At 35.1% G+C, this 17508-nt stretch overlaps 1 protein-coding gene across 1 annotated transcript; it reads left to right on the forward strand.

The window, feature by feature from the left end:
• Positions 1-202: 202 nt before the first annotated feature.
• LOC120344849 (uncharacterized) lies at positions 203-11257 on the forward strand. The gene is made up of 19 exons (XM_039414164.2): positions 203-360; positions 588-760; positions 1147-1339; positions 1750-1934; positions 2314-2470; positions 2870-2920; positions 5615-5752; positions 6226-6393; positions 6919-6954; positions 7232-7381; positions 7580-7726; positions 8239-8283; positions 8744-8893; positions 9137-9325; positions 9432-9578; positions 9732-9884; positions 10174-10224; positions 10302-10448; positions 10927-11257. Exons 1-19 carry the CDS (start codon positions 294-296, stop codon positions 11064-11066), a joined length of 2487 nt encoding a protein of 828 aa, XP_039270098.2. The 5' UTR covers positions 203-293; the 3' UTR covers positions 11067-11257.
• Positions 11258-17508: the final 6251 nt, after the last annotated feature.

The following is a 17508-nucleotide window of genomic DNA, read 5'->3' on the forward strand; positions in this document are numbered from 1 at the left end:
AACAATGTAATACTGAGATCAACGATAAATATGTTTTAAATTCGAAGTTGCGACATAGTATTCAATGCAAACTATACACCAAAGAGATAAAAACAAAACGAGCCCCAGGACATTTATGGTCGTACTTGCGGCATTCGCAACAAGGCGCGAATTTCAACATGATGTCAAAATGGCATCATAGGAGAGAAAATATGGTCTCGTTTCGTGACGGCTATAAAACAGGCGAGCATCACAAAAGCGAAACATTGCAGTCGGAATCCATACTTCAACAGTCGTGTGGAAGGAAGCAGTAAATGACGATGATAAAATTGATACTTTTCGTATTTGTCTTGATTTTTTGTCAAGATACAGAATGCTCATGTAAGTACAAAGTTTTCTCAGGTATGCACGTAGAACATAGAACAGGACTTGATAATCGCATTAAGAAAAAGCTAGTATTTTTCAGCCTTTGTTGCAGCAAGAAAGTTTTTGGTGTATTAAATCCATCATTGCGCAATTACTTTAGATTATACGCACCTTTTATGTGAAATATCAACCAGTTTATCGGTTTCATCTGTATTTTATTTCGTTCTCTATTCCCCAAACAGCTCAATGTGGGAAGCAGTCGTTGAGGACTAACTACGGGCTTGAAAGAACCTTCAACTCACTGAAGCTTGATACTCCATCGTCTTGCAAATACCGCATCAAAGTTCCGAAAGGATTACATGTTAAACTCACATTCAGCGAATACGATTCAGACCCTTGCTGTTCAGATTTCAAGGTAAGTTTAGATGAGCGTAGGAACCCAATAACATTTCTTTATTTAATCGCACCAGCGGTTCTCACACATAAAGTATAATTTATACACTTATACCTAACGCTTAGTAAAATTCAAGCACAACTAGCCATTTCCCTGGACGTGGTGACTCGAGTTATTAGAAGGTTTTGTGTGAGGAAATGGGCCGTGGATGTTTGAGAAAAATTGCTGCTCTGTAACCAACTCAGTCAGTCGCAAGTTACGTTATAAATTCGTTTATTTTGACAAACCATTTGATTTATTTAGCGAATAATGAAAACAAAACGGTTACTGATTATTCAATATAAAAAATCATTAACTAGTTCAATATTTGAATTTATCATATTATAAAAATATGATATTTATTTCAGATTTATGATGCCACACTGAGGCCATTCAGATGGAAACCATCACAGGTTCTAGCGTTACCAATTACTAACTCTCGCTCAATGGAGTCGCCTGTTGAAGTCGTGTACAAAACTGATGTGTTGGGAATAAAGCACGACATCACAGTTCCTGGGGACACAGAGATTACATTCGCCTACGAAGCAGTTGTACCAAGTGGTGAGTTTCGTTTCTCACATTGCCAAAGACTCGAGTTGATTTGCAAATAAGAACTGATTACAAATTATAAAAATCAAAAAGTAATCAGTGGCGAAAAAGTAGTCTTAATCGAGAATAAAGATGTTGAAAACAAAAAATGTCCTTTTGAAAATTGTGCTAATAGCGATTGCTGCTGCCTGTATTTTTATATTTTAAATTTCAGTATACAATATAAAACAAAACAATATCTAAAATATCCTTACTACAATATAATTTTTTGCATACGTTGGATGAAAAATATTTCAATTAATTGATAGGCGTATCCTTGTTACAGAAATCACAAAGTGATCTGGCACGGAATTACCAGTTTATAACTAGTATCAAAACCTTATATGAAATATTTTATTGTATATTGATTGTATTGGTATTAGATGGAGACTGTGGATTCACAACAAACGCTGATGTTAAATCAAAAGTCATTCGGTCACCAGGATTTCCTAGACGTGTTTCAATGAGTGGATTGGATTGCAATTGGAAAATTAAGTCAAAGCCTGGCAGAGCTATAGTTCTAACATTTACTGGATTTGGAATACAAAGAGTTCTCGACTACGTAGAGGTATAAAAATTCAAAATTATTTTTTATTTTTCTACGTTCATTTTAGTCTATAAAAGTTCAACCAAAACCAGTTTAAAGTTAGTGAAAACCTGAAGCAATTGATAATGCCAATTCGCAAAATGGATTTTTGAGTTTTTTGAACAGTTTTAACATCGGTTAAGCATTAAAAATATTATATTAGTTGAGAGTCATACCTATCATTATTATACTTGTTATAGTTTTTGATCAAAAAATACTTCGTTTAGTTGGTAAATCGTGACAAAGAAAAATAGATCGTGAACTAGCATCAAACGATAGAGAGCCCTATTTAATCCTTCAAGGTTTCTTATAAACCACAGAATAATAAATATTCTACAATTTGTAATTTCCCATATTTCAGATTAGGGACGGTGATGAAATGCTAGGAAAGCATGATGGTCGGCTGGATAAGTCGAACCCGATTGAATATACAGCATATAGCGGACAAATGAATATTCGCTTCTTCACGTCAACATCGTATTCTAATGGGTTCAAGGCGGCATATAAAGAGATTCAGGGTACAAATGATTTATGGAACCAACTTGAACTTTTCAAATAAAAGCATAAAACAAAAGTTATAAAACAGAAAGTTATGTATGGATTCGCTACAGTGTAAGCGAAAAGCTAGTAATTTTATAATGTGATTGAGATTGTATTTGAGATTTATTGCTGAAAATTGTAGAATAAATATTTGTTATTAAAGTATTATAAAATATTAATTTACTTTTGGATGTTATTTCTATATTTTGATACTATTCGTACTTTTTAGTTATATTTAATATTTTTAGTTAAACGGATATATATATTTATACAATTCCATTTATATTTATGTCACATTACTCCAATTTTTCATTAAAATTACTTGATTATTTTCGTGACTTTGTTTTACATAAATATATATGTTTGTTTTATTACAGTAAACGAGACACTCGTGGACGACAGTTCGTCAACTTCTCCAGTAGGGGAAGGTAGGAAGGATTGTTTTATAAATAAAATATTAATTAATTAAAACCGACTAACCATTCACCAAACATATACTAAATACAGATGGGGTGAAGGATGAAAGCAATCATGACAATTATCTCATTAGATAGATACTTATTCTGCGCTCATTTTACACGATCCTATCAGCTCAACAACAACTCCGAAAGTCTTGAATTATAAGAAAAAATCCAAAGGGTGAAATAAAATCAATTAATTGAATATCGTCAACAACAGGCGTGTTTTAGAAATAAGTTTGCTCAGATGAATAGAAAACGGGTGAAATATTTATCACGTACGATTTTACGGTATGTTGAGTTGAGTATGGGCTTTTCTGTCAAAAACGGCGCCACCCCATTTTGAATGGCCTCTGTATCGTATTGCAGCTTTTGGCAACTATACTGATACATTGTTAAGACAGTCCTTCTCAACCTTTTTTTATATCACGGTCCACTTTCACGGCGAATTTTACGTCGCGGCCCACATTTATTACCGTTCTTTTTTTCAGAGTCTGAAATAAGTCGAGGCAGGGTTGTCCAAATATATTCGAATATTGAAGTAAGTTCGTATTCAAATATGTTTTTGGATAATAGCCACTTTTCGCCGTCAGTTAGGTGTTTGGTTTTCGAGAGAAATTTTGAAACGGTTTTCTGCGCTTTTTCACGTATTGTAATGACGATGAAATTGAATCGGCACTATGATTGTTTGTTATCTTCTGTGCGAGCGTGCGCCGCATATGACTGCGACAATTTTGCACGGTTGCGGGATGGGAATTGCCGCTATTCCTTTGCAAGGTTTCCCATTTACGCAATCATATCTCATATCCATTACGTCGAAAAAAGAAAATTATGTAAAGCCGTTATTGTTACAGTACCCAAAAATAATTTATACTTTTTTCTGTTGCGTAAAATATTCAAATTCATGACCGATACCAGCATTTAAAATGTCTTACTTTATATTAATCTAATTTTGTTCAACGTAACTCATGGTTGCGCCAACTTACGAAACAATAAAAGCATTATCACTCCAAAATACCATGGCAATTTGCGAACATAAAATGTGTAGTAAGCTGTCCGATTATAGGTAATTTTTGATTTGTATTTTCGTACTTACGAGAAAATAAAAGCATTACTATTCTGAAATACAGCTGTGATCTGCGGACATAATATGTGTGGTAAACTGCCCAATTTCAATTAATTTTTGATTTGTATTTTCGTACTTTTACGGAAAAGTATCATTACTCTGAAATACCACCATCGTATAAATGACATGGATGACTGCACACGAGAGCAGACGCATCCCATAACCACGCTCGTGCGCCTAAATTAAGGGAATCAAAGGGATCCTCATTAGAAACGCATTGGTATCCTATTAAAATTTCGGGATAATTCCAATTTCAACACAAACTATAGAACAATACAAATAATTTAGCAGCGAGTTCGCGGCCCACCATGAGATGCTTGGCGGTCGACTAGTGGGCCGCGGAACACCGGTTGAGAAGCTTTGGTTTTTTAGGACATAAGAAAACAATTGATCTATCCATTTTTCGCAACATCTTTCTTTAAGGGGTGTTTGGTTTGAAGCAAAGACGACGCAAATTGTTTGACGGAGAAAACGACGAAAACTACCGTTTGGAAAACAACATTTTGTAGACTTCGATTAACCACCCAGAAATCTGAAATAAAATTGTAGCCGAATGGCAGTGACTTCAATGCGATTGAAAGCCGATCGGAAAGTACAATTCTCTCAGATTGGACAAGCAAATTTGTCGCATCACTTTAAACGCTTTTCGATAATTCATATACATGCGAGAGAATTTTCGCGCGTGAATTTCATAAAACCGATCACCAGAAATCGCTTCAGTCCTGATAGAAGTGCTGCATGTATAAAGCTCAAAACTACACAATACCAACCAATAATTATATAGAACTTGAAGAAAAGATGCAGCAGCAAATTTCTCATTGATGCAGACATTGATCAAAAATATTTGACCCCCAGTCTTCTTTTCTGCAATAAAATGGAAATTTTTGTCCCATTCATTGAATAAGCTTCGCTATCTACTTTTATATCGACTGGCCACTATGAATCTCCGGTGTCCTATGTTGACCACAATTATCTATGTATTGAATGAAGTAAAAATAGTTAAAACAATTACTGATTACCGCGAACTGAGCACTGTGTGAATATGTGATTAGTGAACAGTTTGAAAAAATTCGATTTTGCCCGTCTTTATTTTTGAGGGAAACGTTCACATCCTAACTATTTCGAAATAAAAATGTTACATTTCTTCAATATATTGTATCACCGTAAATATCTATAATTTCTTGAAGAGAGCCCTTTTGGAAAAACGAATTCTAAATCATAAAATGTATGAGCAATTGTTTTATATAACTCTGATTTCGCACAGTTTTTTTAAGCTAGTTCTGATCTGATAGAACCAGTGGATATCTTCGTGCTGCATATGTAATAAGACAAATATGAATATTTTTGAATATAATCAATATATTTCGAACATGTTGATGCCATGGTTTGTTTGAAGTAAATAAGTTCAGTGGATTATTTTGTTGATTACTTGCATCTCAACAGACATGAGACATTTAAAATAAAAATTACAAGGCTATATTATATGTGCACGGCATTTTATATTAGAGATAAACACTTGAATACATATTGTCAAACAGGGGATCTGAAATGTCACCGAAGAGAGCGAATGAAGAATATGGGAAGAGCCATGACAGACCGTCACACCTCCAGTACATGTTCTGTTGGACAAGTCTGTGGACGAATGGAAATGGAAGGCGAAACCTATGGAATGAAAAGTATGAATCTATTTCATGGTTTGAAAAAAGTGTTTTTTAAATTTTCCTCGCACTAGTGTCAAAATTAATAATTCAGATATCGATAATCAATACTCCGGCCAAAATTTCCAATCAGAGCTGTGAAGTCGGGAAAAATCATAATCCCCCAATCTGGGATTGAAAAATTTTGACTGTGACTCCAGATTGTAAAATATTTCGACTCTGTCTTCAGTTCCGAACTGAGAAAAACTTTTGCCCCTTTTACTGGATGAAGAACGCTCAGTAACTTAATGCTTCTGAATATGTTTACTAAATTTCGACTTCGGTTATCATCATTGATATTTTGACTACCGACTTGGTCGAAAATTTCGATTGGGGTTACGACTCCAGCGATAGCATGTCAAACTCTGACTCCTAAACCGAAAACACAGTTCAGTTTTCGAATTCTTTTCACAAAGTAACAATGAGTTCTGACTCTAGTTTGTGATTTTCAGTTTGGAATGAAAACGCAAATTGTATTCCTGCCAACTTGTGCAGTGACAGTAATTGCAGTTTACAACCAACACCACCAGAAGTAACTGTGACATCATGTAAACTGTCTTGTTGTTCTACTAACATGTGCAACGTGTCTCCGGATGGACCAGCCGTTCCCCCAGGAGAAGGTACAGTTCATACCCTGCTTATATTTTTACCCACTCGTGTTTTTTCAAGTTGACATCCAAATTTTCAACAAAAATCATGACAATTTTGAGATTCGAATTGAAAAACAACATATTTGCAAAAAGCGTTGCAATATTTGACTTCATTAAAAGAAACAGTTTAGACTGAAAAGCGGAAAATGGAACGTTTTAGCAGTCATATAACGAAAGGAAACTGATAAAGTTCGAAGCTTCATATCGTACTATAATCAGATTTAGCAATAATTGAAGGATAAATACACATATGTACGTAAAAAGATCATTGCAATGTCCACGCACATCGCACCCAAGCAATATTCGAACTTAGTAATATCAGAACTTAGATTCCATTCTTGAAGTGCCAAAACACTCAGTCCAGCAAATACGCATTTATCATGCATAATTTGTACATAAGTCGACCAACAAAGCAAGCAATTGAATAAATTTGAGCAAATTATAAAATAAATTATCGTTAAAATAGTGTAAATGTAAGATTGTTTTCTTTTTCAGGTGTTTCTCCAGTATCACCCATCGATACATCCGACTGTGAATATACCTATATATTTTTTTTATCTAAATATTTTTGGCTAGACCTTATTTGCTTCTAATGGTTTGGATTCTATTTGCGCTGCAATCACTAAGTTTCATATTAACCGAAAAACTTCCCTATTCGTTTAAAATAGTTCAAACAAAACGATGCAATATTCATCAATATATAGTCTTTACTGTGATAGCCCGGTTGAATTTGATGCAAAACAAATACGTTATTTCTTCGAACCAAATTAATTGAAAAACTACTCGACTTGATAACATTTTATATTAGTCATCAAATGCGACGTGACATCAGAAATGACGTATGAAGATGGATCAAAAGGAGCGTCTTCGTCGGATAAGCCTTGTACTGCCGACTCTATATGTGCTCTGTATAAATTCGAAGGAAGTCACAAAGACGGACCTTCCAAGGGAAAACCAGGTACTTGCAATTTCTATCTCATTCACATAACAATATAAAAACCATCTTTATGTTTTAATGCTTACCGAAACACTTGAGACTAAATTTATTCAGAATACAATACTTTTAGAACGTACAGCAGTACGAAGCGATTTATACGAAATACACGATGTTCCATTTTCTAGAGAAAAAAATAATCATCTTATATATTTTCGACAGTGACCGGCTATGCAGCAACTTGCGCTCTTCGCTCAGAATGCAACCGTGAGGCATGTAATCATATTCAAGAAGCAGGCTTTATCGATATAACATCATGCGCAGTTTCATGCTGTGATACCGATTATTGCAACAGTGGAAGTTCACCGGGTATGTTTTTCTGTACCTAAGAAGCGTTTTACCTGACTTTTGTCAGAATACAGACTGAATTTGTACTATAACTATAGCTTTGTTTAGACATTAGTTCTTGTCTCATCCAGAATCAAATTGTGAAATCAAGACAGCAAGAAATAAATGTCTGTTTCACTGCTTCTGATAGTACTCTCAGTATATATTTGTTGGGATAAAACTCCGGACTCGAGAATTGGCTCAAACCACCGAGCATGGAAATGTCTATTTTTTTTTACACCACCGCTTGCGTGGATACGTTGAACCTCCATAACTGTTCAGGAATTGGTACGCAAACTATCCTTTTCCATACTTTTGGGAAAGCTATAAAATAATACCAGCTATATGGAAAAAATGCACGGCTAGCCCTGTTTTTACAATAGTTATTATCATTGCTTTGTTAGGAGAATAAACCAATATTCGTCTCTAACCGAAAATACCTAAACTATGCCCTCATTTTAGTTATATTTAATGAATTCGTTATTATATTGCAGTACCGCCCCTGCATCCAGACGGAAGACCCAGTCCTATACCCGCAGGTAAATATTTATTGTGACAAAGAGAGATATATACAAACAGTTGAAATTCCATGTTCTTTTTTTACGTTGCGTATTTTGAAACACATATATGTATATATTTAAAATTTTGTGCCAGTAATAAATACAATTTCATATTCGGGCGGTCGATGCAGGACGTGTGTAGAATAAATTTAAATTTTCTTTACAGAGATCTGATCTAATAAAATCTTTACAAAGAGTGGAACTTGAATATTGAAGTGAACATATTCTACATCAATTATATTCAAATATCATTTACGCACTGGCCTCATATTATATATTAATGTTATGTCCTTGAACGTTAATCTATAGATTATTTGACATTTTGAATACTGCTAAGATACTGCTAAACGTCCTGTATAAAGCACGAAATGAAGCCTATTCTTAAAATACTTATTTCATATCAGTATACTGAAATTACCTTTTTTTAAATTGTTCACAGGTCTGCAATGTGAACAGAGTTCTGATGTATATGCGGGAGATAGGAGCGTGTCGGGAAGATCGGGTGGTTACTCATGTCCTGGTAATACTGTCTGTGCCCTATATACTTTCTCGGGAACAGCAACTCAGTTGGATGGGTCTATAATTCCGGGTAAGATTTTATTTTATGGAAAAGACTGATATCAGCAATCTTTCGATCGAATTAATGATTAAGATACTCTCAAATTAGGCCGGTATAATAGAATAGTTTCAACTTTCGAACTTACTATTCATGACATAGCCAGGTGGCTGAGTGAGTAAAATTTTGCTCTAGTATAGTATTTCAATGTGGGTATATATCTACCAAAACATTCGCAATTTTGTTTTGCCATGAGTATTTCATTAATTTCTACAGCAAGCGGATATTCTGCGAAGTGCGCTCCCAAATCTGCATGTCATCGTGAATCATGCGACCAATTATATGAAGCTACGCAGATGACATTTACTTCATGTGATGTTTCGTGTTGTGAAACTGACCGATGCAACAAACCTCCTTCTCCACCACTGACTCCTCCCACCATACCACCGTCTAGTGGTAGTATCGGTAATGTTCTCGTATATTTCCATTTTTATCTTTGGATTGAAATCCCATGTTTTTTTGTTTACTTTACGTTATATTTTTTAATGTGCTGTTTCTACGTTGTATTAAGATGGTGTCACGGAATGCTATGAAATTCTATCTTCGAAAGCTGGTAGCATACAAGTTCTCAACAACAAAAAAGCCTCTAAATGTGCTGTTCCTAATTCCAGTTGTCTTCGTATAGAAGCTGTTACAGCGAGTCCCGGAGGAATGAAAGGTATGTATATTTCAAGCGCTGGTTGTTGATTATTAGAATGATGCAGTTTAACCTTCAACCTGGACAAGGTGACCCGTTCCCGTATTTATCCGTTCCCCCAGTCTTGTCTCTGCTGAAATATATTTCTCAAAATCATTTTCAATTTTTGTCTAGCCGATGTGGTCTACGGGACATGTGTACCAACAATTGCATGTGAATCTATGGACTGCTCTGCTTTGGGTAGTGCGATGGCGGGTATGACATTGGAATCTTGCAAAACTTCGTGTTGTGGCTCAAATCTTTGCAACGGAGAATCGGAATCACCAGGCAAGTCTCTATACTATATAAGTGTCAATAGAAATTAAGGTGCGAATTGTCAAAACATTTGAATAATAAAATGAAAGTTTTCAATTGATATCCATTAAAAATCTAAAACTCAAATGCCTCGATTGTTACACAGGTCGAGGTTCGTTACAACCTAGTTTAATTCACTAATTTATAATGAATGTCAAATATATATGTATGATATTGTGAATGGTAAATTCGAGTTGATTCAGTAGTGATTCGCAGATTCAGTGATTCGAAACTTTCTTTGTAATTCTTGGTCTCGTTTTAGATTCCGAAACAACTCTCAATGCTGGAGGCGATAATGACGAAACCGAAACAGGTTTGTAAACTTCTATTACATCGTATTTTTTATTTTTCATTCAGTACGTTTACCTCAAGAACTTATTCTCTATACAGGAACAAAATGTTTCGACCTTCTCCAGGTGGAGGCACCAGGCATTGAACTTCCAGGAGGAAAGAAAACAAAAACTACTTGTGATTCTGGTTCGCAATGTTTAAAAATTGTCGCAGTTGCTACTCACGATCTTGTGCCATCTATGCAAGGTAACTAAATCCGATTAAATAGAAAATTAGATCTAATTATAAAAATTGACGTTTTGGAAAGTATCTACAGAAGTATTGAATATCAGATAGCCCTCGATACATTTATTAGCAATATTTATTCAAAATGAACAGTTTTTGCGATTGGAAAGATGAGACGAGTTTTGGATATAAGTCGGTCAAATATTCTGAAAAAAAAAGCTAGTAATAAAAGTTTTCTTTCCAGTTGCCTACTCTCCCTTTCTAGCAGCTATCGCAAAGTTTCCATATGTTCAGTCTTATGCAAATACTAGGGTGGGTAGATAATTTCAGTGAGCATTGCATTATTTTAAAACCTCAAAAGTACATTAATCTGTCCGGTCTCCTAAAAATGTATATATGATAAAATATAATAGGTCTGATATATCATCTTCTATATTATTATAATGTCCATCCTCAAATTAAATTAACTACTTGGTTGACATCAGTTATATGGTTTTAGTAACAACTACCTACGGATCCTGCATTCCAAGTATCGCATGTGACTACATGAACTGTGATTCTCTCCCATCATCAATGCCTAACGTTACTATTACTTCATGTGATGTCTCATGCTGCTCCGACGACTTCTGCAACAGTTAAGATTGGATACAATTGTTCGGAACATAAAAAGAGATTCAGCTGGATGGATATAATTTTCCCTGTCGTATGACAAAATTCAAGTTTCAAAAATAGTCGCAATCTATGTAATATTCTATAATCTCATATGTTGTCGAGAATACATGCATTTTGAACCATTGCATTGATTGAACCAATAAAATAAATAAAAAGCATGCCTTCTAATATCAACCATGCGTTGTACTATTGGGGATATAATTTTACATGGACGCGGTGATATCAATTCAAAATGAGGGCCTTTAGGTCCTAAACTCTTGATTCAGATGAAAACTAAGCATCAACACGCCACGTTAGTTTGAAGACCGCAGATTGGCGCCCAAATAGTCATCGTCCCGTGCGCTGTTTGACCTTGTACAATGATTTCTGCAAAATCGTTAGATACGCGAGAACATAATCTTTCTGCCTAGTTCCATTATCTTTGTATCCACGTACATTTGCGCCCAGGACATTTGGACCTACATACTCAATTTGGTTTTACATCCGTCAATTCAGATCAATAAAACTTGCGAAGCAGGTGAAAATAACTCGCAGCTGTCGACAACATGATGACGTGCCAATTTCAAGTAGGGCAGGCGTTGTAAACTTACTCGACATTTGATAGCAACAACAACTCGATATAACGCCTATATACGCCAATTTGAGCAACGCTCAAGCAGCTTTATCTAAAATGCATGACACCAGGAAAAATTTTCGTACTCACTTGTCAGATCATCATTTGGACGACGGACCACGAGGCAACGAATTTTCCATTTGATTTTAACGCTCTGGGCATGACACAGAAACAAACATCATCCTTCACATTGACAGATAAGTAAATAAAAAAGGGAATTGTTCGATGATATATTAAAAAAAGCCAATACACGTCTCATTGTGTCAGGCTTTCAACACAGCAATCGAAAGAGCAAGAGAGTCATAATATGAAGTTTAATATAGCAATTATTCATAGGCGGAAATAACGCGGCCCGCACGCTACCGGAAATGCGTATATTTGATCCGCAAGTACATAAAGTTTGCTGACCACTGCTATAGCCGAACAGATTGTGACTACAAAATGATTTGGCATTTGACCCGATCTTGCATACCCGCATCCTCTGGACCCCCACCTAAGGTACTAAAACACTCATATTTGATCATATCACACCGTCTACATCTTGGCCATCAAGTCAACTCCACCTTACCCAAACACAAAATGAATGCCTACATAAAGGATAGAAAGCCACATCAAACTGAAATAACCAACAGCAAATTAAATTTGAAGGGAAGAATCCGATATAGCTCGCAGGAATACAATATATTATATTATTTATAACCCCCATCCGGAAATACCACTACTCAAACAGAAAACAAAAGTCAAGATTGTGGTCCCACGTTAGTAGGCTCACCATACGTCCCGTTTTAGGCGGGACAGTCCCGCTTTTCAACGTCCTGTCCCGGCGTCCCGACCGGTCAGTCAAAAGTCCCGATTTGGCGTTCAGCCAGCCAGCATAATACACAAACATTACCAATTAACATGTTCTCGATACTGTTTCAGTGTAGCATATAACCGCTAGATTACTTACTGAAATAGTGGACTCGTGGTTTTGTTTGTTTCTTTGTTTTCGCTAACATTGTATGCAGGTAATTGCTACAATCTGTTACGTGTAAGCCTTGTGCGCCAAAAAGGTGCTTAACGTGAACTTCTTTCTATTTTTCGTACTAAAACCGATATTTAGACAGACAGCGCATGAATTCTCGGTGAAAATATGGCCAATGAAGACAGCCGGGATGGTTTTGAATGAAAGCTCCTAATGTAAAATCGGTAAATTTAGAGTTGAAAAAAATTACAGCTATGGTCGTCGGAGGCGTCCCGCTTTGAGGTCACAAAAATATGGTAACCCTACACATTAGTAAAAAGTGAAAAGCATGCGAAAGCAATTGTCAGAATGTGAAAGGCTATTTAAAGAAAATATCATCCGAGTATGTCAGCCATCATGTGATAAAACATATATATATATATTCATATCCAAATACAAATGTTTTGTACCACACTAGAATTAAAACAAAACTAATTAACAGCACGTCTAACCACAGAAATCAGAAGTTGCAGGAACAATAACAATATTGTTATAGCTGTTCAATATTCCCGTGAAAATGACAAGTGTGCAAGTGAGTGCCCCAACTTTTTGTCATGAATCATAAAGAAATTCATTTGTCTTTGAGTTTTGATATTTTTTTGGGCCTCAGCCTCTTCAAATTCATGGAAAGAGAATTCCAAAATTTGGGTCCAGTTAAATACATGAAATGGTGGCTCACAGATTTATTCCTCATAAAGGGTTGGAACAAATTGGAATTAGTTTTTCGGTTGCAGGTATTTTTGACACGTGTGTTGTCAAAGCAGTTTGGTATAGCGCATTATTATAAAAGTCACCTAATGATAATGCTTCAAATTTTAGCATATCTTCAATCTCAAATATATTTAGCGATTTGAAGTATTGGTCTACTCTACACTTTCACATCTGCGTTTCTTGAAAACAATGCGGTACTCCGGGAGTATGCGCACCAAGATGTTGCACAACCTGAACCCTAATCTGGTACACAACCTGAGTTCAGGTTGTGCGCCATCTTGGTGCGGATACTTCAGGAGGTCCAACAATACTTTAAAAATTATTACATTATTCTGTTCCCATGGAGCCAGATTGAGCAACAGTATCGATGTAGTTGAATAATAATGATTGAGACATTTCTAGCCGATTGATTGACACACTAAGAAACCTTGGTAGCAGCTGCCAAGCTTATTTTTGCTTCACCAATAGCATGTCGTCACGCTAGTAACCGAATTGCGTAAGTCATTTTTAGCAGTTTTGAGAAAAACGTAAAAAATTTCCTAATGATATTGCTATGCCATTGAGAGTCAATAATTTGCCATAGTTCAATTTTTTGATCGTAGCCGGATTTAAGTTAATTTGTATGATGCAGTCATGTGACGTCATAATGGCGCACTGTGACTTAGGCAGAAATGTTTCTATGACTAGGGGACATACGCAATTTTGCAACTTGTCTATATGTACCAGTCCTGAAAACTAAACAATCCAAAAACGAATGTAATTTTCAGTATATACGATGTCTAATCCCCAAAATAGCTAATCTGTTTCAATTACATTATTTTTTATGTTTAAAAATATATATTTCACCAAAATAACACGCTCTGCACATCCACCGAAATAAGACTAAAGTTAAATATAAAGAATAAAACAGCAATGTACCCTTATACAAAAGCCAACCAAGGTAAATTGAATTCAGACAGTGAATATCACAAGTGCTCGCCTTCCTATACTGTAGTTTAAATTGAAATTTATAAGCGCTGAGCTAGAATCTGAGATGCAAAAACTTGAAAATCCTTCGCAGAGGTCATTTTGCCTTTGTGACGTCACAATAGTCCTGCGTTAACAATGATAATTTATTGTGACGAAACAATTGAACAAATTTGCATATCATACAAAATCTCTATTTTTATGGGTTTCGGAATTCTTAAAATAAAATCTGAGTTAACAGACAGGTGCGCAGCATTATATAAATACCTATTTTATGAAAAACTCAAAACCGCCAAAAATGACTTACGCAATTCGGTTATTATCGTGACGATGTGTAATTTGTGGTTTCCAAGATAGATTTTCATGAAGGATAACTCCAAAGAATTTTATTTCACTCACCTTTTCAATTTATTTGCCATTGATCAGTACGGTTTTGAGCAACAAGTTCTTTGTTCCAACTTTTATCGTTTATGTGGGCTAGAAAGAATAATGTGCCAAATATAAATCGTTGAGGAACTCCGTGCTTTATGATACAAATTTCAGTAGAGAATGAACTGTCATACTGCACAAATTGTCCAATTGCATGTTATCGTTGTTGTTCTTAACGACTTCGCCTGATCCCCAGATCGTAGCGAACACGGATGTCATATATGTGTCCGCGGAAATTTTCGAAATAAATAAATTAATTGCCTTTTAGCGACAAATACAATCCATAACAATTGAAAATGCAAGGCAATTGGTCTAGTAATTGAAGAGAAAGGTGATTTTTTTCATAACATCATTACGAAGAGAATGACTAACAAAAACATATTAACAAAACGAACCATATGTACATCGTGTATCGTGTCTAATAGCATAAAAGCAATGCGTAAATATATTGACACGAAGATCAAGACGAAGTAGTATCCAAACTTTGATGCGAAAACGAATTCATAGAGCCCACGGATATTTTGAAATAAAATTAAAATCATTCTGGAGACAACAACATAAAACAATTGGCCCAATATACGAAAAAAGACGATTTTTTTACAATAATAGCACAATAACAAAACACGATCAATAGGTTCATTTCGTGTCCAACAAGACTGTGAACTATTATTGACCCAAAATAACTTCCGAATGGCGATAAAAGATCACGTCATTGGGGCTATTGAAACGATTGATTTCGTAGGGAAATAACTTTACGTAAAATTCAGTTGATTTCTAATATTAAAACGATATACTCATATTGTATATATCCATTGTTTCATCCTTGCAAAAGGGAACGCGATTTGGGAAAACTAGATCTAGCTTATTGTCAATCAAAAACTGTAAGGTCCGCTTAGTAAAACTGTATTTTTTAATTTAGGAAACATTATCGGTAATGGCCTTATGCAATGAATTAACAAGTTGTTGTAACGTTGCCAGTTTCGTTATGATCGATTATAAATAGTAATTGTGAACAAACTAAAGTACTAAACCATAGTAATGCGACAAAATAGAATAGCCACCATTTACCAAATAATGAGGACAATTCTTCCACAAATTAAAATAGATGTATCCATACAGGGTGTGCACGGTTTTTGAACCGGGTGGGCATAAATTTTGCCCACCTTACTGGCGGGCCATTCAAGCGTGAGGTTAAAAGTTTATAAACCGAATTTTATTTAAAGTGTTATGAAAGCAAAAGTGGTAAACAATGAGCCTTGTGTCAAAACCAAATTTAACCGCAATCTTCACGAATTCATTGAGCATTTTTTTATTAGCTAAAACAAAAAAATTGGTTTTGGTTTGGCTGCATTAGCCGGGTCGGATTGAATTACCCGGTTTGGCCCGCGGGCCATAGTTTACCCATGTCAGTTAATAAATATATGTTGACATTGTGTGAAAATTTAATTGCTGAACGAATTACCTTACCTGCAATATTGTCAGCTACATATAATAGCCGACGACTTTCTGAATGGCTCACATAGGAATATTAAAATAGAACATAATTTGCAATCGAATTGTTTCATTATGCTTGTGATAAATCGGTCGCAATATTAGAAAAATATTTTACTATAAATGACGAAGTTTTTACCGCAAAGCTGAGCAAAATAAAAACGCCTACTCAAATATCTAATCAGATAAAACAACTTGATCAGAGGTTACGAACTTTAATTCGCACTCAAGTACGTGGGAATATAAATAAATTGATGAATATGGTCCAAAAAACAAGTATTACGCCTACTAAATGCAACCGAGTTACGCAATATTGCAGCAATAAAATAAAGTGGAAAACAAAGAATCAAATTCTCTGTGTAATCATTATTATGTCTCGAAATTGCGAATTGCAACAGGAGAAGATTGGCGTAAACTACCTGAATTTTCTTTTGTATTTCGACGATAAGATTGATTCGAAATTACTACTAATTTTCACTATAGTTTGCCATATTTGAACAATTATAAACATTTATCGTTCTGATGCGATAAAATCGATTCTTTCCGCCCACAGTTTTTTTATTGTAAAATTTATAAACTTGGTAAATCCTTGTTTGTTTGTATTATACGATACAGTCGACAGGTATTGGGTATTTTCCCAAAATATTTTTGTATATGTTTACCGTCATGTGTCCAAGACTAAAAATTCAATTTTTCTGAAAAAAACTATTTGATGAATTTTGTAACTTGTGAAATGTATCCAAATTGGAATATGGCTGGTGATTAAATTTGGATTATCCCACAAGCAAAAATGAAGAACTAGACATGAATTTTGCTCTAATCAAAGCCGGGCCCATATATTAAATATTTTGTAATAGGTACCACTCAAAGGGGAAACTACAACGAACAATTATTATTATATATATATATATATATATATATATACATTCAAACCATTTCCTGGTCAGGTAAAATTTTTGACTGTAATGATCGTTGTTTTTATTTGGCATACCTCTTATCGTTTATGCAGCGTTGTATGAAGTTATGGGAGTCCATAAATACGATCCATCATTTTAGCCAACAATAAAAAATGTACCAGTGAAATCGGCGATAAATATTCTTTCATTCGGAGTTGCAACAGAGTCTTAAATGAATATTATATACCAAGATCAAAATAAGCTGAGCCCTAGGTGATTTATGGTTGCACCTGCGGCATT

This window comes from Styela clava, chromosome 5 (genome assembly GCF_964204865.1).
Source record: "Styela clava chromosome 5, kaStyClav1.hap1.2, whole genome shotgun sequence".
In the NCBI taxonomy this organism is placed as follows: Eukaryota; Metazoa; Chordata; class Ascidiacea; order Stolidobranchia; family Styelidae; genus Styela; species Styela clava.

Excerpts from the sequence above, each read along its gene's own strand:
- LOC120344849 (XM_039414164.2), top strand. The coding sequence starts at position 294 with ATGACGATGATAAAATTGATACTTTTCGTATTTGTCTTGATTTTTTGT. Across the intron at positions 5,753-6,225 it reads CGAAACCTATGGAATGAAAA|TTTGGAATGAAAACGCAAAT; the intron begins GTATGAATCTAT and ends TGTGATTTTCAG. Across the intron at positions 7,382-7,579 it reads ACCTTCCAAGGGAAAACCAG|TGACCGGCTATGCAGCAACT; the intron begins GTACTTGCAATT and ends TATTTTCGACAG.